This window comes from Cyanistes caeruleus, unplaced genomic scaffold, assembly GCF_971803275.1.
Source record: "Cyanistes caeruleus unplaced genomic scaffold, bCyaCae1.hap1.1 HAP1_SCAFFOLD_81, whole genome shotgun sequence".
Lineage (NCBI taxonomy): Eukaryota > Metazoa > Chordata > Aves > Passeriformes > Paridae > Cyanistes > Cyanistes caeruleus.
The window spans coordinates 1,718,611-1,746,293 of record NW_028255891.1 but is presented as its reverse complement, the minus strand read 5'-3'; the positions used below and the strand labels follow the sequence as shown (position 1 = coordinate 1,746,293).

General features: G+C 50.0%; 2 protein-coding genes and 1 long non-coding RNA gene across 7 annotated transcripts in view; 1 reads left to right on the top strand and 2 right to left on the bottom strand.

Moving 5' to 3' along the window:
* Positions 1-27,683, bottom strand: part of LOC147646744 (maestro heat-like repeat-containing protein family member 7) — a 181,014-nt gene that overhangs the window by 131,611 nt on the left and 21,720 nt on the right. The gene's annotated exons all lie outside the window — the stretch shown is intronic.
* On the top strand, positions 384-3,570 carry LOC147646746 (uncharacterized). Its single transcript, XR_015281803.1, has 2 exons — positions 384-3,230; positions 3,342-3,570. It is a non-coding gene; the product is annotated as an uncharacterized LOC147646746 (long non-coding RNA).
* Positions 13,450-19,990, bottom strand: LOC147646745 (uncharacterized). Of its 5 annotated transcripts, none has more exons than XR_015281802.1 (14): positions 19,723-19,990; positions 19,295-19,366; positions 18,851-18,922; positions 18,577-18,648; positions 18,388-18,489; positions 17,864-17,971; positions 17,106-17,177; positions 16,844-16,915; positions 16,655-16,756; positions 16,303-16,446; positions 15,862-16,066; positions 15,457-15,580; positions 14,662-14,827; positions 13,450-14,130 (listed from the first exon to the last, which is right to left on the bottom strand). XR_015281802.1 is itself a non-coding variant. In XM_086873076.1 (14 exons), the coding sequence occupies exons 1-14, from the start codon at positions 19,817-19,819 to the stop codon at positions 13,905-13,907; spliced, it is 1,479 nt and encodes a 492-aa protein (XP_086729202.1). In that variant the 5' UTR covers positions 19,820-19,990; the 3' UTR covers positions 13,450-13,904. The 5 variants fall into 5 exon arrangements, 3 of the variants coding, with proteins under 3 accessions (XP_086729202.1, XP_086729203.1, XP_086729204.1); XR_015281801.1 differs by having other exon boundaries at positions 15,457-15,558; XM_086873076.1 differs by having other exon boundaries at positions 15,457-15,558; positions 15,862-15,933.

Below are 27,683 nucleotides of genomic sequence, written 5' to 3'. Positions count from 1 at the left end.
AAGCATCCCAGAAAATTCGTTAAATTTTCTCAAAATCCCACAAAATTCCAGAATAATCCCACAAAATTCTTGACACAGCCCACAAAATCTCCACAAATTTCCACAAAATCTAAGAAAAATCTCATCAAATTCTTCAAGTCTCCTCTAAATCCCACAGAATCCCAGAGAATCCCACAAAATTCCAGTAAAATCGGATGAAATTGTTGGCATTCAGGAACACAGATGATTTTTCCCCATGGCTGCTGTGGGGAGTGTGGCCATTATCTGAGCACAAAGCTGCAAGCTGCTATCTTTCCCTGCCTTTAGTGGCAGCCTGTGGTGAAACTGAGCAGCGGCACAAAGTGCAGGCCAGGCAGGGAGCGGCCTGGCCCGGCAGCCCCGCTGTGCAAGGCCCAGCCAAGCCTCTGAGAAGGGGCTCCTGGCACTTGCCAGTCTCCATCCTCCCCGGGAAGCGCAGAGCTGCGGCCAGCCCCGCTCCCCTCCCGTGGCCTTGGCTGGCCTGGGGGGAAGGAGGCTGAAGCCGAGCCCTGCTACCTCTTCAAAAGGCGCAAAGCAAAGAGAGCCAAGAGAAATTGCCGGCCTTAGGGCTTCAAGTGCTGTTCCCAGCTTGATGGCACTTTGCAATGGGCAAAACTGCTGGCACTTCTCAGCAATGGCCTCTTATGGGCCAGGAGAAAAACTCCTCTCAGCCTCCAGCAGCTTCAACTTCCTTAGGTGCTTCTCTTGGTTTTCTGAAACATCAACCCATCAGACGTGGCATTTTGGGAAAATGTAGGAAATTTTGTGGGATTTTGGTGGAATTTTGTGTATTTTTTCTGGAATTTTGTGGGATTTTGATGAGATTTAGGTAATTTTGTAGATTTTTTCTGGAATTCTAGAGGATTTTGAGGAGATTTAAATAATTTTGTGGGATTATTCAGGAATTTTCTGGAATTTTTACGAGATGTATGGAATTTTGTGGAAATTTTGTGGAATTTTGTGGGATCCATCGGGAATTTTGCAGGATTTTGGGGTGATTTAAATAATTTTGTGGGATTTTGAAGAGGTTTAGGGAATTTTGTAAGATTTTTGTGGAATCTTATGGGATTTTGAAGAAATGTATGGAATTTTGGGTATTTTTCTAGATTTTTGTGAAAATTTTCTAGATTTTTGTGGAAATTTTGAGGATATTTCAATGATTTTGTGGGATTTTTGTGGAATTTTGTGGAATTTCTCTGGAATTCCTTTGGATTTTGATGGAATTTTGTGGATTTTTTCTGGAATTTTGTGGGATATTGAGAAAATGTAAAGTATTTTGTGGGATTTTTCCTGGATTTTTGTAGATTTTATGAAAATTTAAAGAATTCTGTGAGATTTTTGTAAAATTACGCGGGACTTTTGTGGAATTCTTGGGATTTTTGTGTCATTTTATCAGAGTTTACTGCAATTTTGTGGAATTTTTCTTGAATTCTGTGAGATTTTTGTAGAATTTTATCAGATTTTACTGGAGTTTTGTGAATTTTTGATGGAATTTGGAACATTTTTTGTGGAATTTTGTGGGATTTTGAAGAGACTTAAGGAATTCTGTGAGATTTTCCTGGATTTTTCTGGACTTTTGTGGGATTTTTGCGGAATTTTTCTGGAATTTTGTGGAATTTTGAGAAAATTTAAATATTTTTGAGGAGTTCTTGTAGAATTTTGTAGGATTTTTTTTTAAATTTTAAGCAATTTTGAGAAAATTTAGGGAATTTTGAGGAATTTTGAAGTGATTTGGGAAACCGTGGGATTTTTCTGAAATTTTGTGGATTTTTTCTGGAATTTTGTGGGTTATTTCTGGCTGCCTTTGAAAACTGGAGGAGATTTTGTGGTATAGTTCTGGAATTTGGTAAGATTTTGAGTAGATTTAGAGAATTTTGTGGAGCTTTTCTGTAATTTTGTGGGAATTTGAGGTAATTTAGAGAATTTAGTTACTTTTTGTAGAATTTTGTGGATTATTTGTGGAATTTTTTGAAAGTTTTCAGAAAATTTGTGGAATTTTCTGAAATTTTGTGGGATTTTGAGGAGATTTCAAGAATTTTGAGGGATTTTTGTTGGATGGAGTTTGGAGTTTAGTTGTGGGAATTTGAGGAGATTCAGGGAATTTTGTTGGGGTTTTTTGCTGAATTTTGTGCATTTTTTCTAGAATGTTGTGGGATTTAAAGAAAAATTAAAGAATTATGAGATTTTTCATTAATTTTTGTGGAATTCTTCTGGAATTTTGTGGATTTTTTCTGCAATTTCGTGGATTTTTTTCTGCAATTTGTGGGATTTAAACAAAATTTAGGGAATTTCGTGGGATTTTTCTGCCATTTTGCGGGATTTTTGCCAGATTTTACTGGAATTTTGTAGGATTTTTTTATTAATGGAGAAGACAATGGATATTTTGCCAAACCTCCTTTCAAACAACAAAATTTGGGGCAGCATGACAGAAAAGAAGAAAAGAAAATCTTCCCCAGTTAGAACAGAGCCAGAGTCCCACCATTTTCCCCTCCACTTTCATTTCTTTTCTACATTTAGAGGCAAACCTTCCATCTCCAAAAGCTTCCATCTCTCACTTCCTGATGCCGTTTGCCACCCTTTAGCCTCGACCCCCACGGATCTGAGTGCTGTCCATGTGGGGCTGGGGATGCTCAGCCTGGAAAGAGAAGGGGCTGGGGAGGCCTCCCTGCAGCTCTAGGAAAGATGGGCACAGAGAGGAGAAGGCTTTCAACTGCAGGAGTGAGATTGAAGTTGGATCTAATGCAGCTGCTCTTTTCCACTCAGGCTGCTGGGCCACTGGCCCAGGCTGGGCACAGAGGCTGGGGATGCTCCATCCTTGGCAACATCCAAGGCCAGCTGGGAGCAGGGCTCTGAGCAACCTGTTCTGGGGGAAGATTGCTCAGCTTGGAACAAGATGGTCTTTAGGGTCCCTTCCAAGCCCAAGCACCCAGGGATTCCATCATTCTAGCATCTCCCTTGTCCACTTCAGCCTGGGCCTGGGCTCCTGGCACTGATGTCACAGTGCACGCTCCAGCTAGAACTTCCAGCATCCAGCAACGGCCACAACACAACCCTTGGCTCCTTGTGTCAGCACGCTCTTCACCCTGCTCCAGGCCTACCCCTGTCACCTTGTTGTCACCTGCTCCCTCATACCCCCAGCAGTCCCAAAAGCTCCCCGTTGTGTGCATTTTGCTCTCCATCCCTGCAGGATGTCTGCATTTGCTCCAAAGAAGGTATGGTACTATTCCACGGAGGTGGACACCCCGCAGCTGCCTGGCTGGGCTGGAGCTCTGTGGGATAGTGTGGGAAAGGGACCCCACTGGGAGATTTTGCTACCTCTGCAGGCTGGCACAGACACAGAGGAGGAGATGGAGATGGATGTGAAAGAGATGGAGGAAGAGATGGAAGTGGATATACAGATTGATACAGAAGAGGACATGGAAGTGGATGGACAGGAGACGGGAGAGGAAGAAATGGAGGTGGACATGGAAGAGCACATTGAGGAGATGGAGATTGATATGGAAGATGAGGAGGAGGACATGGTGTTGGGATGAAGAGCGATGCCAGCAGCAGAACAGGCAGGTGCTCCCCACAAGCAGAGTGAGTCCTCTGCTGCCAGGCTGGGGCTGGGCTGGGCACTCCCTGCTCAGGGACACGCTAGTCCATGCACTGGATTCTGGTGGCCATCCCTGGCCTGGCCTGGGCTTGCTTTGGGCCACACAAGCCCTGTTCCAGTGCCTGGGCCACAGCCCCCAGCCCCAGCCAGCCTCACTTCTGGCAGCAGAGTCTCACTGTGCCAGTGTCCCAGCCTGGCAGCACATGGAACACCCCTCCATGCCTGACTGCACTGACCGTGCTACTTGTTTTTCTTCCAGGACTGAGGCACATCCCGGACACAGATGCCACCCTGCTGTATATACGTTTTACAGTTGTTGTGTTCATGATAGATGTTTTAGGGTTTGCTTAAGTGTTCTGTAAATACGTTTCATGTAGTTTTGTTAGATATGTTCTTAGGTAAATAGGTTCTATAGTTTGTTGTTGTTACCAATATTCTTACAATGTAAATATGTTGTGTAGTTCATTCTTGTTCCTTTTCTTCTACAAATAAACATTCTTTGTTTTTCACACCCCAGTTCTCTTTGCATTTGCCTCGGGCACATTTGCAAAGTTGTGCTTTCCACTCGCTCCAGGTTCCCAGGGCTGGATGTCCCTGCGGGAGCTGGCACAGCCACCCCAGGAGTGGGCTCCCTGTGCACAGGGGGTCCCACTGACAGAGCTCACCCTCTCCTTGCAGTTTCTCTGCACACACTTGGTAGCTGGAGGGGCAAATCCCAGTGGGCCCTGTCCCATGGCATCCCACATGGGAGCAGGGCTCAGCCTCATCCATGGCTCTTCCCTGGCTAGCCCCAGGGCTAAGGAGGCTGCACTGGGCTGCGGGCAGCCTGCTTCCTGGGCACCCTGAGCGGCTGGAGCCAGCCTGGAGGGAGCCTCAGCACAGGGGCCTCTGGCCCACATGCACCAAGATTTCCTTTGGAAACCCCCTCTGTCACCACACTCTGCTACAAGCACAACATCAATCGTTCCTCCTAGTTAAAGGGGAGACCTTAATTGGCACAAATTTGTCCCTTGGACTTTCTAGCCCAGCAAATGTCAGCACTTGTAATCCCTGTTCTGCACTCCCTGCTCGGGCACCAAAACCTTGGAACCTGCCAGAACATCTTGAATTAGCACCAACCTGCAGAGAGCTACAGGGGGAGAACAACCCCCAACCACACAGGGACATTGATGGGCTGGGGCAGAGCTGAAACTAAAGTATTTTAATGCCAAGAGACAGGATTTTTTATTGCTGAATTCATTCTCCCAGGACAAGAATGAAAGCTTTGTCTCCTCACCTGCCACACATGTCTATTGCCAAGGTTTGCTTCTGGGTTACGACTGATTTTTATTCATCTCTTCACAACTCTGATGCTCTTCCTGCCTAAGGTACAGAGATGATATTTCAGATATTTCAGAGCCAGGTGAGCTCAGCACAGCTTGTGCAACACACAGAATTTCCAGACCCACAGATTCAGGCCATGCAAACTGATACTTTTTCATCTCTGTGCAAAGATCACTGCAAGGATGTCATGATGTACCACACACTGCTCAGAGCTGTCCCTTCTATCCAGCTCTCCCCAGTCACTTCACACACTTCACTCCAAGCACTTTCTGATAGAGTTCAGTAGCACATGGGATTTCATCCTGGCTTTTCTTCCTTTTCTCCTGAGCTGTCTCCAGACACAGTGTGTGGGCACTGCAGCAGCATGAACGTGGCACCTCCCTGACACAGAGATTCATGTCACAACTTTTCATCCAAAGCAGCAAAGAAATGATTCCCACTGGCTCCCACACGGCTCCCTGGCAACTTTGTGCTGCTGCAGCTCCAGCACCAGCCCTGGTGCACAGCAATTTCAGGAGGAGACACACAGAAGGAATCAGCCATTCCCAGAGAAGAAACATCTGTTTGCATGGCCCAAATCCCCACAGCACCGCAGACTGTGCTGACCCTGCACACTCTGCATTTGCACTTCAGCCTCTGTGCCTCACTTTTCCTCTCACTAAAGTCCCCCCAGTTTCCCTCATGCTCACATTCCCAAGAGAATTCAAAGCAGCATTAGGAGCAGGGAGAGATGATGGGAGCTGTCCCAAGGCTCAACAAAATTTCTCAGGCCTGACAATTCTAGCCAAGGACAGAGGAAAAACCTGCATGGAAGAGGTGTGAAATCAAAGCAGTCATCAAATTTAGGTAGAATGAGAGAAGTTGAAGAGGTTTTCAATGTTTGCAACAAGATTAGCAGCTCCAGGCACAGGAGGGATGCGACATTTTCCCCACTGTAACAACTCTGGGATGCAAATTGCATCTCAAATCCTTCTCCCCAGCTCTGGGACTTGTTCAGCCACCAACATGGTGCTGAATTTTTCAAGCAAAGTGGAAGCTGGTCAGAGAGGTGGCTTGCAAATAAAAATCACAAAGCACAGCTTGGAAGCAGCAGCCAGAGCCAAGAGAGGCAGAGCCTGGCCCTGGGGTGCAGCACAATGTTGTGGTTTAGATTTGCTAATTTCGTTTCCCGGCCAACGCACCAAATAAATGTCATGGTTTTAAAGCAGTAGCTAAAAAATTACTAGAAAACTTACTTACTTCTTGCTGTGAGATGTGGATTAGAACAAGGTCAAAACAGGCTTAAAACTTAAAAGGAATAAAGAAAGTTTATTAACAGAACTACAAGAATAAGAACACCAGAAGAACTTCCAGAAAACCTCTTTCTCCCCCACTACCCAACCATTCCTTTGTTCACATGACAACATAGAGACAAAAAACTTGGAACTTTGGTGTTTAAATCAGTCCCAATTCTTGTTAGAGTCTTTTCATCAGAACTTGTAGAGAAACAGAAGTCTTCTTCTGCTAATCTATGGAGTTTTTCACACAAAAACCATTTCTGTTATAGTTTTCTATTTTCCTGATGCCAGCTGCCCAGAAATCTGTCAGCAGTTCACTCCTCCCATTTCACATCACTCTGAGGTGTGTATGGGTCAATGAGTCTTGGGATGTCATTTTTAAGGATGAGTTATTCAAGGGCAAAAGTTCTCTTCATCTGTCTCTGTGAGCTTCTCTGGAAACAGAAGTTTGCTCTTTGCCTCTCAAAAGGCCACAAATCTTCAACTAATACTTTTCCCTCTGTTTCAGTATCTCACAGCATCACAATTACTCCACCTTTTGCTTTAAATCCACCCTTTGAACACTCCATTCCTCCCAATATACTCTGTCATGAATTAAAGGAGCTCTTTTTCAGAACACTGTTGTCCATCTCCATAGCTTTAACAGAAAAATATTTCAGTTTAATTAAAGCATCTCCTTATTCTCTCTTCCCCATCTAAAACTTAACTCTTTTCTTCACTGTTTTCGATGGTTTTATCATGTCTTCTTCATGTTATCTCTCTCTCTCATCCTTCTCTCTCTCTCAGAAAAAGAGTCATCTGCAAGTCTCATCCAGGTAGTAAAAGAGTTAGTCTTGGAAAGCTGCAGATGTTGATGGTGTCAGGTTTCAGTCCAGCAGCAGAAACTGCAAACCAAGCCAGGCCGGCCGGCTCCGTTTCTCCCCCCCGCCCTCTGCGGCCTTGTCCGGCCTGGAGGGGGGAGGAGGCCGAGACAGAGCCTGTTACCTCGTCAGAAGCCAGAAACCAAAGAGAACAAGAGAGCCCTGGCTTTACATCTCAAGGTGGTGTTCACAAGTTGATCTCACTTTTCAATGGTCAAAACTGCTGTCAGTTCTTAGAAATGACCAATAATTGGTCACAAGAAAAGACTCCCATCAGCCTCTCGCAGCTTCAACTTCCTCCCAGCTCCCAAAGCTGTCTTAAAGGTAAAGTCACCCCATGACACACCTGTCTTCCAAAACAAAGACAGATGGGGAGTTTCTCCATCTTCCTTACCTTTGCAGGGCCGGTAGAGGTCTTGGTTCCCCATGCTCTTTTTGTGGGGCTTTTTGTGTCTGTCCCCCTCCACTATGGGGGGCTCGAGTTGTGTCTGTGCCCCTCCGACTTAGGGGGACAGGGGATATTTGCTGCCCCCTTTCTGCTTCTGGGAAGCCTGTGCAGGCTCTTTGTCCCCCTCTGATTTGGGGGGTGCCAGTGTTGTCACCATCCTGGCAGCCCCAAACCGCTCTTTGACCTTTTCCAGACCAAGGGTGTTCTCTGTCCCGTTGCAATTTGCGGGGCTGGCACAGCCACAATTCCCCTCCTCTTTGGGGGGGCTGGCAGTCTCCCCTTCCCACTCGCACTTGGGGGCTACTCTGGGCTACATTAATCTCTTATTTTGGGGGGGCTGGGTATTTATCTCCCTTCAGTTTGGGGGGCCCAGGGATCGTCTCCATCCTCCTCCAGTTTTGTGGGGCCTGGGAGTAGTCTCTGCCTCTCACTGATTTGGGGGGACTGGTGCAGGCTCCACCCCCCTCTGATTTTGAGGGACAACCTGGAGGAAAGGCATCAAAAGCTTGACAAAGGCTGAAGGGAACGCTCTGATTACCCATTTTGCCAAGAGGTTCCCTTAGCTGAAGTTGCTAACAAGGACCAGACTCGCCAGCCCACAGTGGCTTTTGGGTTGTTTTATTTCCTGGGCCCTCAGTCCTGCATGGGACACGGGAACTGGGTGCTGCAGAGGCTGCGGCAAGGCATCAGAAATGCCCGCCCAACACCCAAGGATGGTAGAAGATCTGCTCCAGCACTGGCCGATCCATGGGTGCTTGGACAAACACCAGCGGATCAGATGTTGGCACTCTGGGGAGAGAAGGCAGAAAGCAGCGCTCACTTGCAGAAGGCTCCTGCCCAGCTGCTCCCAGCGCCTGCAGAAGCCGGGCCACGCTGCGTGTGCTCGGAGCTGCCCTGGGCGGGAGAGCGGCACGGCAGGATAAGCCGTGGCCTTGATTGGGAGGTGGCCCCTGCCTGGACCCACCACCGCTGTTTGGCATCCCCGGGCCCGCCGTGCTGGGCCTTGCACGCTGAGCCCACGCCCGCTGCCCGCAGCCACATCCCACCCTCGGCCCCGGCCATATCCCTGCTTGCCACGGCCCGCTCTGTCCCGCTGTCCCCGCTCACTCACCAGCTCGTCCCACGGCAGGACCGTGTCCTGGGCCACGCACTTGATGGCCACCTGCAAGCCGTGGAGAGAGGCGGGCTGAGCTCAAGCCTGGCTCCAGGACACTTGCTGCTCCTCCACCTGCTCCTGAGATGGCTCCCCTGGATCAGGCTGGGCTCCCACTTGGACCTGTGGGCTTTCCCTGGCCATGTCAGTGGTCAGGGCTGCACCCGTGTTCTTGAGGTCCAAGGGTCCAAGGGAGCTGGGAGACCTGTGCCTGGGCTCTGCACCTTCTGCAGCCTGACAGGTCTGGCTGAGCCTCTCCGAGGGATGGAGGCTGTCAGAGATAGCAGAGGCTCCTAGCACCATGGACATTCTCTGACAGCCTGAGCTTCTTGCATGGGTGGCAGGTGTTTTCTGCTGTGCCATCCTTGCAAGGGTTGAGGCTCTCCCAGGGATGGTGAATCTTGCTGGGAGCAGCCTCCTGAAGGGATGGCGGCTTCTGGAGAAGCTGGGTGAACCACAGCAGGACACGTGGCCTCACTTCATCAGCTTCTCCAGTTCTTTCCACATTGCCTGCCACATCCCAAAGAAGAGCGGCACAAATGTCCCGTTGTGTGCCCAGTGCTGGATCATCACTTCCTGCAGCTCTTGGGCCACTGCCACGCAGGGACTGCAGCTGCAGGAGCTCTCCAGAGGGCTTATGGGAGCACCTGGCCGCTTGCAAGGGGTCGCCCGAGGCCTGGAGAACCTGGGAGCTGCAGGGGCTGCTCGGTTCCTCCATGAGCCTCTGGGCCTAACCCTGGGGCGCTTCCATCTCCTCCTCGTCTGCTGTCTCCGTGGTTTCCAGTGGCCAATGGCCCACCAGCCACAGCAACCAGCAGCAGGACAAGTGCAGGCATCGGGATGCCACCGTCACACATGGCTACGGCACGTCCCATGGTGACTGCACTGGCAGCTGCGGGGGCTGGCCCTGTTTATATAGGGCTGGCGTGGTGATGTCACAATGCTGTGGCCAGGACAGCTGTGTGACATCATGGCCCTGCATCACCCCAGCGCTCAGCTCCTTTGTGACATCACAGCCCCACCCAATTCAGGGATCACACAACCGGCTCATCCCTGAAGATGAACATGGCCGGGAAAAGCCTGGAAATAAGAACCGGAGCTCAGCCCCTTGCAATGAATCCTTCCCTGGAGCAAGTGGCAGCACATCAGGAAGAGTGCTGCTGCCACCTGTGTCAAGCCCCAGCTCCCAGAATGCTGCAGCTGCACCAACTTCAAACAACCACTACTCTGTGCTGGAGAAGATCCCCCAGAGACAAAGGGAGGTGAAGTTCCTCTGTCTCTGGGGAGATCTCCTGAAATGGCTGGCGAGGACTGCAAGAGTTTTTTCTTAGCAGCTCACCAACTTCTGCAGAGCCTCTGTTGTAAATCAATCAGGATATTCCAAAGAGCGCTCATTCTTGTCCCACTGCTCTGGTTTTGACTGCCATAGGGTTCCTTTCTTCCCAATAGCTGGCACATGCTGCGTTTGGATTCAAGATGGGAATGCTGTGGTTCACTCAGGGGTGGTTTGTTTTCTGCTGAGGAGGGCTTGCCCTTTTCCAGGACTTTGCAGTGTCCCTTGGTATAATGCATGTTTTCCACTGGGAAGGGATGGGTGAGATGCAAAGAGGGATGGAAAGAATGCATTAGAAAACCTGTACAGTGTCTGTGTCCGTGTTTGTCAGGTGACCATCCACATCCTGGAAGGGGATGATTTAATTTCTATATTTTTTTTATAAATGTATTTAACAAGTCAATTTTTATTGTGCCTCACATTTTTGGCCACCTTCACCTCCAGCTGAGCTTTCACTGCACCAAATTTCTTGCTACAGTGGCAAGAAGCATCTCTGTATTCTTCTCCTGACCTTCATTCCTTGTCCTCTACCCGTCCCGTCCCGCACCAGGGAGCGGGGACCTTCCTGGGGCAGATGCAGGAGGATATCCAGGACAGTCCTTGCCTGGGACGGGTGTCAAGGAGATCCAGGAGGGTTCAGTGTCCAGCTCTAAGTCCTGGGACACCCTGTGCCGTGCTCCTAACAGCCCCGATTTTCAGGAAGGAGCCACAGCAGCCTCCTGGCCATCCATGAATTTTTCTCCCAGGAATTCGCTGTGGAGCTTGTTTCTGTTTTCCTGCTCTTTGTGAGCTCCTGTCCACATGGCATGGAGCTGGAAGAGGTGGGGCGGGGGCAGAACACACAGCTGGGGAACTCTTGAGGGCTGCTGTGTCACTGGCACCCTGCTTTCCTCCTCTCCCTTTCGTGTAGCTGTGGGCCGGGACGGAGCATTTTTCTGCGGGAGCTCCCGGTGCCCTGGATCCCTGCCCTGAAAGGGGAGGGCCTAGAGACGGCATCTCTGCCCTGCCCCACGCAGCCAGGCTGTCCCACAGAGCTCCTGCAAAGCCCTACTCCTGCCCGCCAGGGCATTAATTAGCGAGGTTTTAATGAGGGAGGAAGGAACGGCGTTCATTAGGGAGGGGAGGGCGGGGAGCCGCTCCGAGCCGAGGGGGCGAGGCCTGAGCGGGGGGGGCGGGGCCAGCTCTGAGGGGAAAAAGGGCGGCAAAAGGCTCAGCCCTGCTGAGGGGAAACGTCGGGAAGGAGAAGACAGAGTGAAATTGTTGGGGAAAAGGGAGACGCACACCCCGAACGGTGGCTGGGGAAAGCTCCACACACTGCAGCCTGCATAGCCCAGCCCCAAACCCAGGGGAAGCCCTGGCTAAAATCCAGGATAAACAGTGCTGAAGATCCAAGGAATCAGAGCCATGATCCGTGTGGAGAGTGTCCCTGACAGGAGGAACATGAATGGAAGTGAGCGAGGCTGGGGCAGGAGGGTCAGAGCGAGCAGAGAAGGGGGAGCCTCTGTCCATGGCAAGGTCCAGGGCAGCCCTGTCCCGGCAAGTGAGCAGGGAGCGGATCCTTGAGCTGCTGCACGTTTGTGCTGCCCTCGCTCAGCCGGGAACCCCCTCATTGCCCGGGGGGAGCTGGTGGCAGTGGGGAGTGGGAGAGGAAAGAAGCGGAACACAGCTGATCTGTCCTACAGCCACATGGACTGCAATGCCGTGTTCATGGGCTGTGCCAAATGGCTGCCCTGTTGGGGACAGAACCAGAAACCTCCACCAACATCCTAATTTACTGCTCTAGAGAAAGAAAAAATTCCCAACTTTAATTCCAGGGAGGATAATTTAATATCTCCTTGGCATCTGGAGATCTATTACCTGAATCCAGTCATGAGTTTCCTTCAGGTCTCCACCCTCAGGACCAGTTAAATAATAGTGGGGTTAAACTCTTTCCCACTTGTTAAATCTGGATCATCCCGTTCTGTGAGGGACTTTCTTGGTTGCCACAGCCTTAACTTGCTGTGAGGCTTTAAGGATTACAGAGCCTCCTACTCTCCTCACTTACCATTAAAGCCGTGGCTGCACAAGTTTACAAACAATGGGGCCACCTCTCGCCAAGTGGTCTAACATTTTAGAAAAAGGGGCCATTGGTCTTCAAGAACTGCCCTGTAGTGTTTTGCACTAGAACTCCTTTGGCCTGCTTCTGTTCAACACCCACATAAAATTCAAATTCTTTTTCCCTGTTTGGAAGGGCTAGGGCAGGTTCTTCAGTTCATCTGCTGTTTAAGACTTCAAAATTCTGACAGTAGTTTTGCCCATTGAAAAGTGACATCAACCTGTGAACACCACCCTTTAAAAGTTAATCCCGGGAATTTCTCTTTCTCTTTGGTTTCTGGCTTTTGAAGAGGTCACAGGGCTCCGGTTCATCCTCTCCCCGCCAGGCTGAACAGGGGCACGGGGGGAGCAGGGCTGGCCGGAGTTCTGCGGTTCCCGGCGGGGGATGGAGACTGTGAAGTGACAGGAGCCCCTTCCCAGAGGGAAGTACTCCCATCTGTACTACTGGACTGCCCTGACTGTCAATCTTTGACTTCTTCAAAGGGTCATTGCTAAACAAAACCTTGGTTTTGCCTGCTGACATTGCTGGTCAGGCAGTGTCCCGGGAGATGCTCTTGATGGTTTCCTCTTTTCCTGGTCATGGCACTGGAGGAGGTCCAGGCCCAGGTGATGCCACTGAAGGAAATGTGCCCTCATCCCAGGGACGCTCAACACGGACTCCCCCAGCCCCTCAGTGCCCCGCTGCTGGTCACAGCAGCCCCTGCCTGGCTCCTGCCACCCACACTCTGGTCAGCCCTGCCTGCTCCTGGACATGGGGCTCAGCCAGGGCTGGTGCTGTGTGGGCTTTGCTGGTGGTACCAGCTGGACACTGGGGTGAGAGCTCCATGTCTTTATTGGAACAGAAGAGCTGTGCTGGGCCCTGCCCTGGCAGGAGGGACCCACCTTCAGTCCAGGCCACAGAGCAGGGCGGGTCCCTTCAGGGACACAGGGCCTTGCTGTGGGTGGTGGCATCATCTGCACAGCAGCAAGCTGGTAATGCAGCTGTGCCAGGGACATTGGGCAAGGGCATGGAGGTGTGAAATGTGTGGTGCAGGTGTCCCTGAGGGAGGTGTTTGGCCTTTCTTGTGAAGCTGCAGAGGGGCACCTATTGAGAGAGGAGATGGCTGAGGTCCCAGCTGCAGCTGGCACACAGGGACCCTCCTGCACAGCGGGGGATTCTCACTGTGCTCAAAGATTCCCTCTGAAGCCTAAGAGGGGAGCTTGTCAGAAGTCCCAAAAAATATCTGGGGAAAGGTCTTAGGTTAGTTGTTGAGACGAGGTACAAATCTCCAGCGGGAAAAGAGCCTCTCCAGTAGGCTGGGTGTTTTGGGGTGTCTTAGTTCTTCCTAGAATAAAGATTACCAATTGATTGCAATTTCAGTTTTTATTCTAGCTGTGTAAAAATGTTCCGAGATTTTCTGAATTCTAAAACTACCTTGAAAAATCATGAACTACTATGGAAATAATAGTCTATAATTGTAGATTTCTTTCTACAAAAAATATTTCTAAATATTTCTAAAAATTTCAAATTTCTAAAAATGAAAAGCAAAGGCAAAACGAGGTCGCCTTTTCAGAATTCTAACACTCATTTGAAAAATCCTAAACAACTGTGAATATTGGGAAGAAACATTTGGGGATTACTTGCTACCAACAATATCTCTAAAGGGTTCTAAAAATTTCTAATTTCTACAAATGAAAAACAAAGTCAACATGGTGCCCCATGCCCAGCTGCTGCCTGCCCAGCCAAGGCTGTGGCCAGCCAAGCAGCTGTGCCAGTGCTGGTGGTACCAGCCAGAGCCCAGAGCAGAAGCCCAAAGGTGTTGCTCAAGCCCTTCCCTGGCAGGAGGGGCCCACATTCAGGCCTGGCCAGGCACCAGGGCCAGCACCTGCAGGGACAGAGGGTCCTGTTCTGGGTGGTGGCGGCACAGCAATAAGCTGAAAATGGAGCTGTGGCAGGGACAATGGACACTGGCTTGCAGATGGAGAATGACAGGTGCAGGTCTCCCAGACTAACGTGTTTGGCAGGACATCTGGAGGTGCAGAGGTGCTCCTGTGGAGAGAGGAGGTGGCTGAGGCCCCCAGCTGCCGCTGGCACGCAGGGACCCTCCTGCACAGCAGGGCCCAGAGCGGCCAAGGCTCCCCAGCACGGCTGGAGCTGCTGGCACAGCTTGGCCCAGCTGGACAGCTGCCCCTCAAGGCCCCGGCGAGCAGGGGATGGCTCTGGGCAGGGTCCCTGGCCAGGAGCGGGCCCCAGAGCGCCTCTGCCTTTCAAGGGCAATCTCGTCCCCGCTCTTTCTCCTGCCCACCTTGCTTTGCCTCTGCCCGCTGCTCCTGGGGCTGCTCTTGGCCAGGCAGCCTCAGTGGGAGCCAGCACTGGCTGCAGCCTCAGCGGGCTCCCCAGGACAAGGCCCAGCAATTAAGAGGCCAATTAAAAGCCTGAGCAGCAGCAGAACTCTTGGCAGAATTATTTGGACAACCACTGACTATCTACAGGTCCACAGCAGCCTCACTGGGAATGTTTCTATTCTACAATAGACTTTCAAAAGAAGCTGTTTGAGGGAAAGATGAACGAAACACTCACCGTTTTGTCTTCCAGCAATACCAGATTCCAACACCACATAAAACGAAGAAATGCACCAAAAAAATCAGGCCTGCCATTACTTCTGGCCAACAGCGTGTTCCCTGACAGAAACCTCTTCCGATGTCCTTCTGGGAATTGGGAACACGTGTTGTGGTGCTGGCTGCATCTGTGGGAGCAATGGGCAGTGAGAGCCCATGCTGTGCTGCGCTGCTGAGCTGGCAGCATGGTGGGTATGTCCAGGATGTTCTCTGTTTCCCCCAGAGCTGGGGCCTGCAGGCACCTTGTTGGCCCTTGGCACAGGCTGTGCCACCCAGCAAAGCCCAGAAGGCCGGGAGCAGAGCCCAGGAACAGCACAGCTGCTTGGGCAGTGGCTCCTTCCAGGGACACGGGCCAAACCCATCCCTGAGCAGCCACTGCCACCCCTGAGCCTCCCTTCTCCATGACATCTCCCCCAACCCAAGGGGACAGAGCCAGGCCCTGTCAGGGGCCAGTGCAGCCCCTGCCCAGTTGGGAGCCAGGGCTGGCTGTGGCCCTGGGCTCGTGGCAGGGCTCCCGCTCGGGGCTGCTCCTGTGCCTCGGGCCTCTGGGCACTCACGGCTACCTCTGGGAGCAGCTGCACTGGGATAGATGTTGGTGCATGAGTCCCATTTCCCAGGAGCTGGAAACAAGCTCCAGAGGCCTGGAAGCCGAGGTGCCTCCAGCTTTGGCTGCTGCTGGGTCATGCAAGGGCCAGCCCTAGGGGAAGAGCTGCTGGCACACAGCCCCGCCAAGGGCTGAGCCCAGCACAGCAATTACCTCCTGTGTCTGGGCCTGTGCCTGGCATCGCCTTCTTTCCTGCCAATGAGCCACTGCTTCCTCTGGGAAACGTCTCCACCTGCATGGTCTTTTGGTCCATCCCTTGAGAAAGGAAGAGGCGCAGCTGAACCAGATGGAGAAATTCTTGATTTGGGTGCTGGCATTTTCAGGACCTCATGCTTGTCAAATATGGGGATAAGGTTCAAAAAACGCCTTGGCTTTTGGGCTAGGGCCAGGGCCCTCCCTCCTCCAAAAAGCTGCCAATTCTGAGCAGTAGTGAGGGGATCGTGCAGGGTGAGGGCACACACGTGCACGGCTCTGTCCTGACACCTGCAGCGATGCTGCCCTGGCCGAGCTTTGGGCTCTGAGCTGGCAGCTCTCCCAGGGGGAAAGGCCTTCACCTACCCTCGCCATCTCCCCGAGCCTCAGTCCTGGACATGGGTTGGGAAGCCAGATCACCTTCAGCAAGAGGCTTGGCTGCAAGGAAAGGCAGGACTGAAGAGCTTCCGTGGCTCTGTAGGAGATCCTCAGGCTCCCTGGGGCTGGCAAAGGAGCTGCGCAAGGCACAGCCCCGGGGCACAGCCCCTTCCCTCTCTGCTCCTCTCCGTGGCTGCACAGAGCACATGGAAGGAGACACTGGCATTGCACACAGGTAGAAGTTTGACAGCTAAATGCTCCTTCCTCCCACTGACAGCGATGCTGTGGGATCACTCAAGGCTCCAGAAGGGAGCAGGGCAAGGCTTCCAGAATCCTTCAGCCCTGAGATTATGTTAAGGGATATGGCACATGAGTGAGCTCTTGCCACCTTGACATTATTCCATCAGGAAAAGCACATTGAGAACTTGCCTCGAGCATTCTCCAAGTCTTGCCAGCTGTCATCTAGCCGGGCTTCCAGATAATCCATCTCCTGATCCCAGTCTAGAAGCCAGTACAGATCAGAGCCACGTCCATGGTGCGCTGGGATCCACTTCTGCCTTGGGGTAGTGGGCACTGCAAGGGGTTTGGGTTAGATCGTGAGTACCAGATGTCGATGGACATGGCCAAAGCTGCAGAGGGGCCTGGGGAGCTCTGGGCTGGCTCTGGTCACTCTCCACCCTCTTTGCAGGCCCTGTGCAACATCCCTGGTGGGGGGTGACAGGGCCAGAGCTGGGGTCCTGGCTGCTGAGACAAAGGAGAAGGCTGAGGGACATGGACCCACCTTGTCCTCCCTGCAGCATTTCCTTCAGCATTTGCCTCATGGGTTTCAATGGCACATGGGGTTTCTGGTGTCCTGCAGCTTTGTTCTTTCCACTTGGAGGACCTTAAGAGAAAACAGTTCCCCTTTGCAGGAATGGATCCCAGAAAAGCAGTGCTCAGCCTGTGGGGTCAGGAGGGACACACCACTCACCCCTGCGATGGGAGCCGGGCTTGCGTACAGTTACCAACCCAGGAGCTGGGAAAGTCCTCCCTGCAGGCACACCTGTAACTCAACAGCCACAGAAGCTTCTGTCACCTCTGCTCATCTGCACAGGCAGCACTGAGCCACAGCAGTGGTGAGGGGAACGCGATGGGCGAGGGCACACACGTGTATGTCTCTGTCCTGACACCTGCAGTGGTGCCAGGACATTGAAACTGCTTATTCTGCCAGGAAAGGACCATTGAGAACTTACCTCCAGCATTTCTCAAGTGTTTCAAGCTGTCATCCAGCAGGGCCTCTGGATAATGCAAGTTGTGATTCCAATCTAGAAGGGAGCCCAGATCAGAACCCTGCCATGGTGTGCTGAGATCCCCTTCTACTTTTGACAACTGGGCATTGCAAGGGTGTCGGGTAAGACCCTGGATGCCAAATGTTAGAGGACAATGGCCAAAGCTGCACAGGGGCCAGAGGACCTCTGGGTTGGTGTCTGGTCACTCTCCAAGCTCTTTGCAAGCCCTGTGCAACATCCCTGGAAGAGGTGGCTGGAGCAGCCCAAGGCCCATTGGGGCTCTCTCACAGCTACAGCTGAAATTCTTGCTAAAGCAATGGGGAAAAACTGCAGCAGGCAGTTGCACAACTATCCCTCCCTCACTCCTGCCCTCTCTCCCTCCCTTCCTGCCTTCCTCTCTGTCTCCATCCTTCTTTTCCCTGGGACAGCTCTCCCAGCCCAAGGGGGCAGAGTCAGGCCCTCTCAGGACACACTGGAGGCTTGGCCTCCCCCTCTGCCCATTCCCCACCCTGGGCACCCCTTTGCAGTCGCTGCCAGGTTTTGGGACGTGTCTCCCATGGATGGACCCCAGCAGGACTGCTCAGTAGCCGAGTGCCCTGAGCCTGCTGGGGATAATTCCTCTGGGCTGTGCCGGTCTTGGCCGGGCTGTGCCTGCACTGCCAAGCAGCAGAGATGGCAGCTCAAGCCTCAGCAGGGCTCAGGCCCAGAGACACAGCAATTACCTCCTGTGACTGTGCCTGGCATGGCCTCCCTTCCTGCAGCAGAGGCTGCCCATGGGCCACTGCTTCCTCTGGGAAACGCCGCCTTCAGCACAGCCGCTCTGTCCACTTCTGCAGAAAGGGGCAGCTGGATCAGATGGAACCATTCCCCACTGGGGAAACTTCAGGAGGCAATGCTTGTCAAAGGCATGGTTAAGGATCAAGAATCCCTGAAAATTTTTTGGCATTGGCCAGGGCCTACACTATCAAAACAGCTGCCCTTTCTGATCTGCCTGGGGACCGAGAAATTGCAGGGGATCTCAGTGTGAGCATGACCCCTGCTGCACTTTGGGCTCCCTGCCTGCTGATGCCAAATGCCTTCCTGCAGAGGCTGGGGAGAAGCTGCAGCCAGGCCAGGCTGGGAAACAGCCCTGCAGGCCATGAAAGCAACAGTGGGGCAGCGAGGCTGCCATGGATCCTCTTCCCACTGTGCAAAGAAAGCCCCTGGCTGCTGAGTCTCAGGAGAAGGCAGAGGGACATGGACCCACCTTGTCCTCCCTGCAGCATTTCCTTCAGCATTTGCGGAGTGATTTTGGATGGCACATGGGGTTTCTGGTGTCCTGTAGCTTTGTTCTTTCCACTTGGAGGACCTTAAGTGAAAATAGTTCCCCTTTGCAGGAATGGATCCCAGAAAACCAGTGCTCAGCCTGTGGGGTCAGGAGGGACACACCACTCACCCCTGCAATGGGAGCCGGGCTTGCGTACAGTTACCAACCCAGGAGCTGGGAAAGTCCTCCCTGCAGACACACCTGTAACTCAACAGCCACAGAAGCTTCTGTCACCTCTGCTCATCTGCACAGGCAGCACTGAGCCACGGGAGAGGTGAGGGGATAGCACAGGACGGGGGCACACATGTGCACGGCTCTGTCCTGACACCTGCAGCGATGCTGCCCTGGCTGAGCTTTGGGCTCTGAGCTGGCAGCTGTCCCAGGGGGAAAGGCCTTCACCTACCCTCGCCATCTCCCAGAGCCTCAGTCCTGGATGTGGGTTGGGAAGCCAGATCACCTTCACCAAGTGGCTTGGCTGCAAGGAAAGGCAGGACAGAAGAGCTCCCGTGGATCTGTAGGAGATCCTCAGGCTCCCTGGGGCTGGCAAAGGAGCCGTGAAAGGCAAAGCCCTGGGCACAGCCCCTTCCCTCTCTGCTCCTCTCCGTGGCTGCACAGAGCACATGGAAGGAGACACTGGCATTGCACACAGGTAGAAGATTGACAGCTAAATGCTCCTTCCTCCCACTGACAGCGATGCTGTGGGATTACTCAAGGCTCCAGAAGGGAGCAGGGAAAAATTTCCAGAATCCTTCAACCCTCACACGACCTTAACGCAAACGGCACTTAAGTGAGCACTTTCCACCTTGACAGATTATTCTGTCTGTACAAGTGGCAATTCAGAACTTACCTCCAGCATTCTCCGAGATTTTCAAAGTCTCATTCACCAGCGATCCCAAATAATTCAAGTCATGTTCCCAATCTAGAAGGAAGCACATATCAGAACCATGTCCATGGTGCGCTGGGATCCCCTTCTGCCTTAGGGAACTGGGCACTGCGAGGGGTTTGGGTAAGGCTGTGGGAGCCAGATGTCAATGGACATGGCCAGAGCTGCAGAGGGGCCTGGGGAGCTCTGGGCTGGCTCTGGTCACTCTCCACCCTCTTTGCAGGCCCTGTGCAACATCCCTGGAGAGGCAGCAGGACCAGCCCATGGCCCCTGGGGACTCTCTCCCTCCCACAGAGGAAATCCTCCCTAAAGCCCTGTGGAAAACCATCCCCAACTCTTCCCAGGAGAAGGAAGTGCTGTCCCAGGAAAGGGAAGCCAGGCCGCGGGCTCACCTGCTCCCTGTGCTCGCTGCGGAGCAGCCTGGGCAGCCCTGTCAGGCAGGGCCACTGCCAGGAGGAGCAGGAGGAGGAGGCGCAGAGCAAAGGCCATGGTGCCTTGCCCTCTGCCAGTCCTGCAGCTCTTGTTGCCACCACTGTCCTGACACTGCTGTCCCAATGTCAGCACCGCTGCTGCCGCCGCCACTGCTGCTGCCGCAACAGTCGTGGTCAAGGACTGACTGCTCGGTCCTCGTGGTGCTGTGCAACCACGGGGCTCTGGGACCTCTGTGACCTCAGAGCCTGCTGTCACCTCAGCCTGCTGTCACCCCACAGGCTGCTGTGACCTCATGGCCAGCGTGGAATTGTGTGGGGAGTGGGATCTGCCTTTTTCACCAGGGAGCTCATCCTGCCCAGCAGCTCTGTCCAAGGGCTATGACAGGGTCCCAGCCCAGCTGATCTCACAGGCTGGGGGATGAAGGGATGGAGAGCAGCCCTGCTGAGAAGGACTTGTGGCTGCTGCAAGGAGAGAGGCTGGACATGAGCCAGCCATGTGCCTCCAAAGGAGGCTGCCCAGCAGCTTGAAGGAGGTGATTCCACCACCCCTCTGCTCTGGTGTGAGCCCTCCTGGAGTACTGCATCCACCTCTGGGTGCCCAGCACAGGAAAGACATGGTCCTGTTGGAGCTAGTCCAGAGGAGGGACAGAATGCTCTGAGGGCTGGAGCCCCTCTGCTTTGGAGACAGGCTGGGATAGCTGGGGGTGTTCAGCCTGGAAGAGGGAAGGCTCCACGCAGACCTGATTGCTACCTTTCAGTACTTTAAGGGGGCTTGTAAAAAAGACAGGACAGAATTTTTAGTAGGGCCTGTTGTGACAAGACTGAGGAGGAATGTTTTCAATCTAAAAGACAGTAGATTCAGACTAGACCTAATGAAGATGTTTTTTACACTGTGGGTTTTGAAACCCTGGCACAGGTTGCCCAGAGAGGTGGGCATCCATCCCTGCTGACATTCAAGCTCATGCTCTGAGCAACCTGATCCAAAGGTGTCCCTGCTCACTGCAGGGCACTGCACTAGATGGCCTTTAAATGTCCCTTCCAAGCCAAGCCATTCTGTGCTGCTGTGCACCAGTAGAGCAGTGCTGGAATAATGCTGGGGTGATGATGCTGGCACCTGTGTTTTGGTAGTTGTGCCATTTAGCTGTTGGCCAAGAGAGGATTGATGGGCTGCACAGTGAAGTCTGCAGAGAACAGTGTGCTCAAGGAGAAACAGGAGAGGAACAGGGCTTCCAGCTCAGATAAATGCCAGCATTTTGCTGCCCATTTCTTGTTAAGAAATAAAGCAATGTTCTGAAGATCCCTTCAGAGTGGGTGCACTATTGGCTGTATCAGTGCTTGTGTTCTGTAAAACAGGTGAGTTGTTACAGCTTCTTGCCCCATTTACCACTGGATAAAACCCAAATACTGCATTGCTCCATGTCTCCTTTCTTCCAAGTAAAGGCAGATTTTCTTCATTCTTCAGTGGGACATATTCATCTGTTGACAAGCAAATTCTTCTTGCCACTCACACAATGTTGATTTGCTCTAATCCGATTATAATTAAGACCGTAATTTATCAGAGTATAATTAAGACCATATAATTAATTGTAATTAAGGCTGATGGATTGTGAGGCAAAGTGTTGCATCATTTTCCCTGGAGAGAGTTTTTCTCTAATTCAATGACATTTGAAGACAGCTGTAGCCTACCATACTTCTGGCATACTAGAAATGAAAAAACAGCCATGGAAACAGGCTGTTCTATCCTTTTCTCCTCCTCCCTGAAGTCTGAGCTCTTCAGCTGCCTCACAAACATTGTTTTAATTCACACAGGTATCCATCAGGACAGTGGCTGTGAAGCTTGGAGCAATGTAGGTTTAGAGCAGCAAAAATAATAATCCATTTCCCAGGTTAAGCCAAGCATTTCCCAAATAACTCTAGCTATCCTCAGGGATGTTTCCAAAAGTATCATAGTAAATGTTGGGAGCGGGGAGAGAGAATGTGAACAAAATTAAGAATACAGCTTTCTGAGATCTTTTTTATTCCTATAAAAACAGAGTCAAAATTGTTTATAGATAGAATATTAACCAAGAAGTGAATAAGAGATTGTCAAAATAATTGCTTAGGAAACAAAAATATCTAAATAAAAATAAGTTAACATGTGGATTTATAAGAAAACAAACATACTAAGAAAAAATAGACCTACAAAATCTAAAAACAATAAGGCTGCCTCATCTGTCTCAATATCAAAAAAAACCAAAAACAAACACCATTGAAAAGAATCAGATCCTCAACCATTACTACATACAGGACCCTCCAGGTAATGGGAATAAACAAAGGAACTTTTGGACAGTGTTTTTTTTCTTTTTGGGCTGGGGGAGCTGTCACAGGGAAGGGAGGGTCAGGGGTGGCCGTGGCTGCTCAGGGATGGAACCACTCCCTGGAAGGAGCCACTGCCCAAATCAGCTGTGCTGCCCCCGGGCTCTGCTCTCAGCTTTCTGGGCTCTGTTGGGGGGCACAGCCTGTGCCAAAGGGGTGGCAAGGTGCCTGCAGGCCCCAGCTCTGGGGGAAACAGAGAACGTCCTGGCCGTATCCAGGGTGGTGCTGCCTGTGGATCATGGACTATGGACTAATTGCAAAAGCCCTGCATGAGGCCCAGAAGACGCAGCCGTTTACCTGGGGCAGAGCACAGAAGGAGGCCTTCCTCAAACTGAAGGAGGCATTGACAACTGCTCTGGCGTTCAGATTGCCAGATTTGTCCAAAGATTTCCAGCTGTTTGTGCATGAAAGACTACACCTAGCACTGGGAGTGCTGAGCCAAGGTTTGGGAAGCTGGGAAAGGCCGGTAGGCTGCTTTTCCAAACAGCTTGACAAGGGGAGTGCTGGATGGCCTTCATGCCTGCGGGCAGTTGCAGCCAACGTGATGCTGCCACAAGAAGCCAGGAAATTCACCATGGGTAGACACATAGATGTCTATGTGCCACACATGGTGAGCACTGTTTTAGAGCAAAAGAGGGGCCATTGGCTATCTCCAAGCAGGATGATGAAATTCCAGGTAATCCTGACTGAGCAGGATGATGTCACACTAAAGACAACTGACCTCTTGAATGCAGCTCTGTTCCTGGGTACCACAACTGAAGAAGGCCCATTAGAGCATGACTGTGTAGAAGTAATAGAGGACACCTATTTGGCAAGAGAAGACCTGAAAGACATCCCACTGGAGCAAGCAGAGTGAGAGCTATTCACAGATGGAAGCAGCTTGGTGGAGAACGGGACCAGATACGCTGGATATGCGGTAACAACAGTCAGTGCAATGGTGGAGGCAAAAGCATTATCAGCAAATGCATCTGCCCAGAGGGCAGAACTGGTTGCCTTAAGCAGAGCACTAGAATTGAGTAAAGGGAAAAGGGGAAACATCTGGACTGGCTCAGAGTGTGCTTTGGAGTAGTGCATGTCCACAGAGTGCTGTGGAAAGAAAGAAGACTGCTGTCTTCTCAAGGTACACACATTAAACATCAAGATGCAGTCCTGCAATTGATAAAAGCAATACAAAAACCTGAACAAGTAGCAATTATGCACTGCAAAGGACACCAATCAGGAAACTCCAAAATTTGTGAAGAAAATCGGAAAGCAGACTGGACAGTTTGACGGATTGCTTGAAAAGGGCAAAGAACAATGGCATTGATATCTTTACAAGTTAATGTATCTCAATTTAATTTGCCTCCAAAACCAAAATATTCAATAGGAGATGAGAAATTGGGACATTTTCTAAATGCACAAAAGAATTCAGAAGAGTGGTATGTAACTGCACAAAGACAAATAGTGTTAACCCTCTTGATAATGAGAGAAGTTCTATAAATGAAACATAACAAATGTCATTGGGGTGCAGAGGCATTGGTAAAATGGATGAAACAAAAATTAATCTCGGTACAGATGCTAACAATGGTAAAATCAGTAATGTCAAAATGTGAAATGTGCTTAAAAACAACTCAGTGGCTAGACACAGGCATAGCTAGGGAAGATTAGGATAGGAACAGAATCAGGATGACACTTGGCAAGAACCCTCTTGTAGAGTGAAATTTGGCTGGGCCCTAGTGTCTCTGCTCGGTCCTAGAGCAAACTATCAGAATAAAGAAATGTACAAACCTAAAGGTCAGGTAGAGAAATTGGCAAGAGTGAGCTGGGAAAGATTTAAAGAACTAAATGTAGAATTACAATTTATTACTCCTGAAAGAGCATGGAGTGTGTGGGTTTTTAAATGGATGGATTGATCATTGCTGTGTCCACATCCCAAATGTGACTGCAGATGTAGAACATGACATCAATCAGTTGCAACAAATAGAGCACAAAGCACAGGAAGAGCAAAAGGATTTGACTACAAGTTGGTTAGGCAAAATCTTCAAAGGGTTAGGGTGGAATGTGAGTTCATGAATTAAATCTATCATTGAGAGTGTGATCATCTTACTAATTGTATTCTTAGCAATTTGCTTAGTTTACAGCATCTTCAAGGGAGAAATACAGAAGAAAACATCCTGGAACCAGAAAATAATAAAGGCACTGACACAAGATCCACCCCCACCATCTTCTGGTTCTCCAGTTCCTGACAGCATCCAGGACAACGTTTACATCAATCAAGGATTCGAAGAACATCGAGTGTAAACTCAGAAACAAAGGACTGTGTCAAGTGCAAACATTTGCACTTATAGTGAAGTGAAAATGCTTTCAAAGGGGGGAATGATAGTAAAAGGTTCTAAAATCATAGAAAATTTGGGGACTCAGAAAGAAAATTAGGCTTGGAAAGCTCAAGATGAGTAGGCCCTGGGAAATGTTAGGCCTTGTGCTTGCTAAAGATCATGTGAAACTGCACCTGTGGAATCAATATATGATAAATGATAGAATTGTTAGATGTGATTAGATATAATTATTGTTTAAAGAACATGAGGAACAATGTTAGGGGGTTGAGAGGGGAACACGAGAAATCCATGCTTGGGTAAAAACAATGCATACAATAGATCAATGTAAGTTTAATAATTAATATGTAAGTTATATAACGATAGAGTATAAAACATGTTCAGCTCAAAAGCAAGATGGGTCAGATTTGGGTCTGTGTACCCCTGACACCCGGAGCTCTTCAATAAAGCACCTTCATATAATCATTCTGTGATGATGTATGTTCCTGAACACTAATTTCATCAGATTTTACTGGAATTTTGTGGGATTTTGTGAAATTTTGTGGACATTTTTGGATATGTTGTGGATGTTGCTGGAATTTGGTAGAATTTTGAGAAGTTTTAGGGAATGTTGTGGCATTTTTCTGGAATTTTTTGAGGCTTTTCCAGAATTTGTGGGATATTGAGGAGATTTTGTGGAATGTTTCTGGAATTTTGTGGGATTTTTGTGGGATTTGGAGGAGACTTGAAGCATTTTGAGGGATTTTTCTTCGATTTAGTGGGAAATGGTGGAGATTTAGTAAGCTTTTGCAGGGAGTTATTTTTCTTAGTGACCCAACGACCCAACACCTGTGTGCTGCACTATGGTATTTTCTATCCAATCACCTCCTACTACCCAAAAACCCCTAGGAGAAGAACATGAAGAAGAAAGAAGAAGGACAAGAGAAAAACCCTAAATCCTCCATCTTGTCTCTTGTTCTCTAAACTACTTTTTCACCCAGTGATTTAGAAAACTTTCTAATCTACACACTCACACTTTTCCTATCTAACTTTAACATTTGTTTTCATGTATCACCATGAAAACATGCTCATGAATTTCGTATTATATGAAATTCAGTGTTTCTTTGAATCCTAGAACTAAGTATTAAAAACAAGGGGACACACTCGGACTCCAACATGTTATCTACCTTTGACTGATCCAAGGAGCTATTAATCATAATGCTGCCTTAATTAATAGGATTAGTCACCCATGTCTCAGGCTAGATAGTGAAGACACAGGCAAGCAGCTTAGCAGAAGGTTTTCTAGGAACATAAAGAAGGAATCCAGGACATTGTCCTGTATTTTCCTTTAAAACAGCTCTGAGAAATCCCCAGGATACTCATGTTAGGAGAAAAGTCCTACATGATTTACATGACCCTGCTGAGCTTCCGAGATCAGGCGGGATCGGGCGCTCTCAGGGCGCTCTGGCCGTAGGCGCTGCTTCCCCTCTCAGGAGCGCTCACCTTCCTGCCGTGCCCCGCAGCCTCACCAACACAGCCCAGACACGCAGAGCACACAGCCCGGCCACCAGGGCTGCCTGTGGCCACAGCGGACTCGGAGCCACAGCCAGCAGCACACAGGCCACACAAAGCACAAAACCCACACCAGGCCAGGCACACAAGGCACACAAAGCATACCAGCCACCTGTGCCCACAAGCTCCTGCCCCTCGCCAAGGCTGCCCAAGGAAAACAAGGCACCTGCTGGGGCCTGTGCTACTGTTCAAAGTTATTAGTCTCTGCCATATAACAGGAATAGATGGTCCAAAATTAAATGGCCTCAATGTCACCAGGAGTTCTTCACACAGTGCAGGTGTGACATTTGAAAGCAGACAGACTACAGTCCTTTTTTCCTGTGTAACTTCTGGCTGCAAGTCTGTGGCCATAGGGAGATGCCACAATGTGTCATTTAAAAATCATCATTTTTAAAAGCCCAAACAACCAACCACAGCTTCATCTTTCTTGGAGGACTTCATCAGTTTATTCCATAACAGGAGCACAATCTAACCAAGAGAACACAGAACTGTCATTCCAAATACATGGGCTATGCCCCTTCCACTTGGGCTAAGGGGCTGGATTTCCATCAGTGACCACAAGCCAGGACTTTCAACAGTGTTTGCTGCCTTTTTCTCTAAGGCATCATTTGGGATATTTTATGGCCTTTAATTAAATGCAAAAAAATGCTATCTTTTCAAATACTTTGTAAGGAACTGAAAAGACAAACTTTCCACAGCCAAACAAAAATAGTGTGTATGTCTCTAGATGCATATATGGAGGTGGAAAAAGACAAGAGGATAGAAGGTAAGAAAAAATAGGATTTTTTCTTAATAGGATTTTTCTTAAAATAGGATATTTTCATCAGGGATTGCGGGGAGGAGAGGAGGGAGGGGCAGGAATGGGACAGTGCTCCAGGGTCTGTGGCAAACAGTAAAGAAAAATATGGAGAGGTGTCAGAGAAGTAGAGGTGTCAGAAAATTAAAGGTGTCTCCAATAACATAACTATTTGAATTTTAAGATGGAGTGTCTGTAGGCAGCTAAGCAGGGAGATGACAAGGATGGGAGTGTGAAAGAGTTAAGGATCAAAGGAATTGCTCGGGATGGATCTATCTGTGAATAGCACTAACACAAGTTTGCTGCCATTTTAAGCACCAAGTGCTCCACTCAGCCATACTTTGAGATCAAGTTCCTGTAAAAGTATATATTTAAGTTACGTATGAGGGCATTTCTTCACACAGGAACAATTTGAGCTATTCCTGCAAAGGCAGGCAGCTCAATATTTGAGATATAGAGTGGTTCTGCAAGGAGATCTGTTTTCTTAGACTGATGGACTTGGAATACAAATATGAGTCCGATGTTTCTTGTGACACCCATGTCTGGAAGTTTACAGTAACCCTGAGGTGATGGCCCTGCTTCAAATTCATGCATTATGTCAATGAAGAACTGTGCACAGACTGGAAAAGCTGCTTAGCCGTATTTTCCCAGGAGACTGAGCTGTGTGAAATCATCTAAGATGAGTGTTTCATGGGGCTTTCCATTTCTGTTCCTGTTGGGAAGGCAGATTGCCTCAGTGAGCTGAGCAGTGAGTCATGAAGGTCACACAACAAAAAAAAGTGGAAAAAACTATTTCAGTTGGAAGAGTCCTACACCAGTCATAGAATGACAGAATCATAGAATGGCTTGGGTTGGAAGGGACTTTGAAGATCATCTAGTTCCAATCACGCTGCCACGGGCAGGGACAC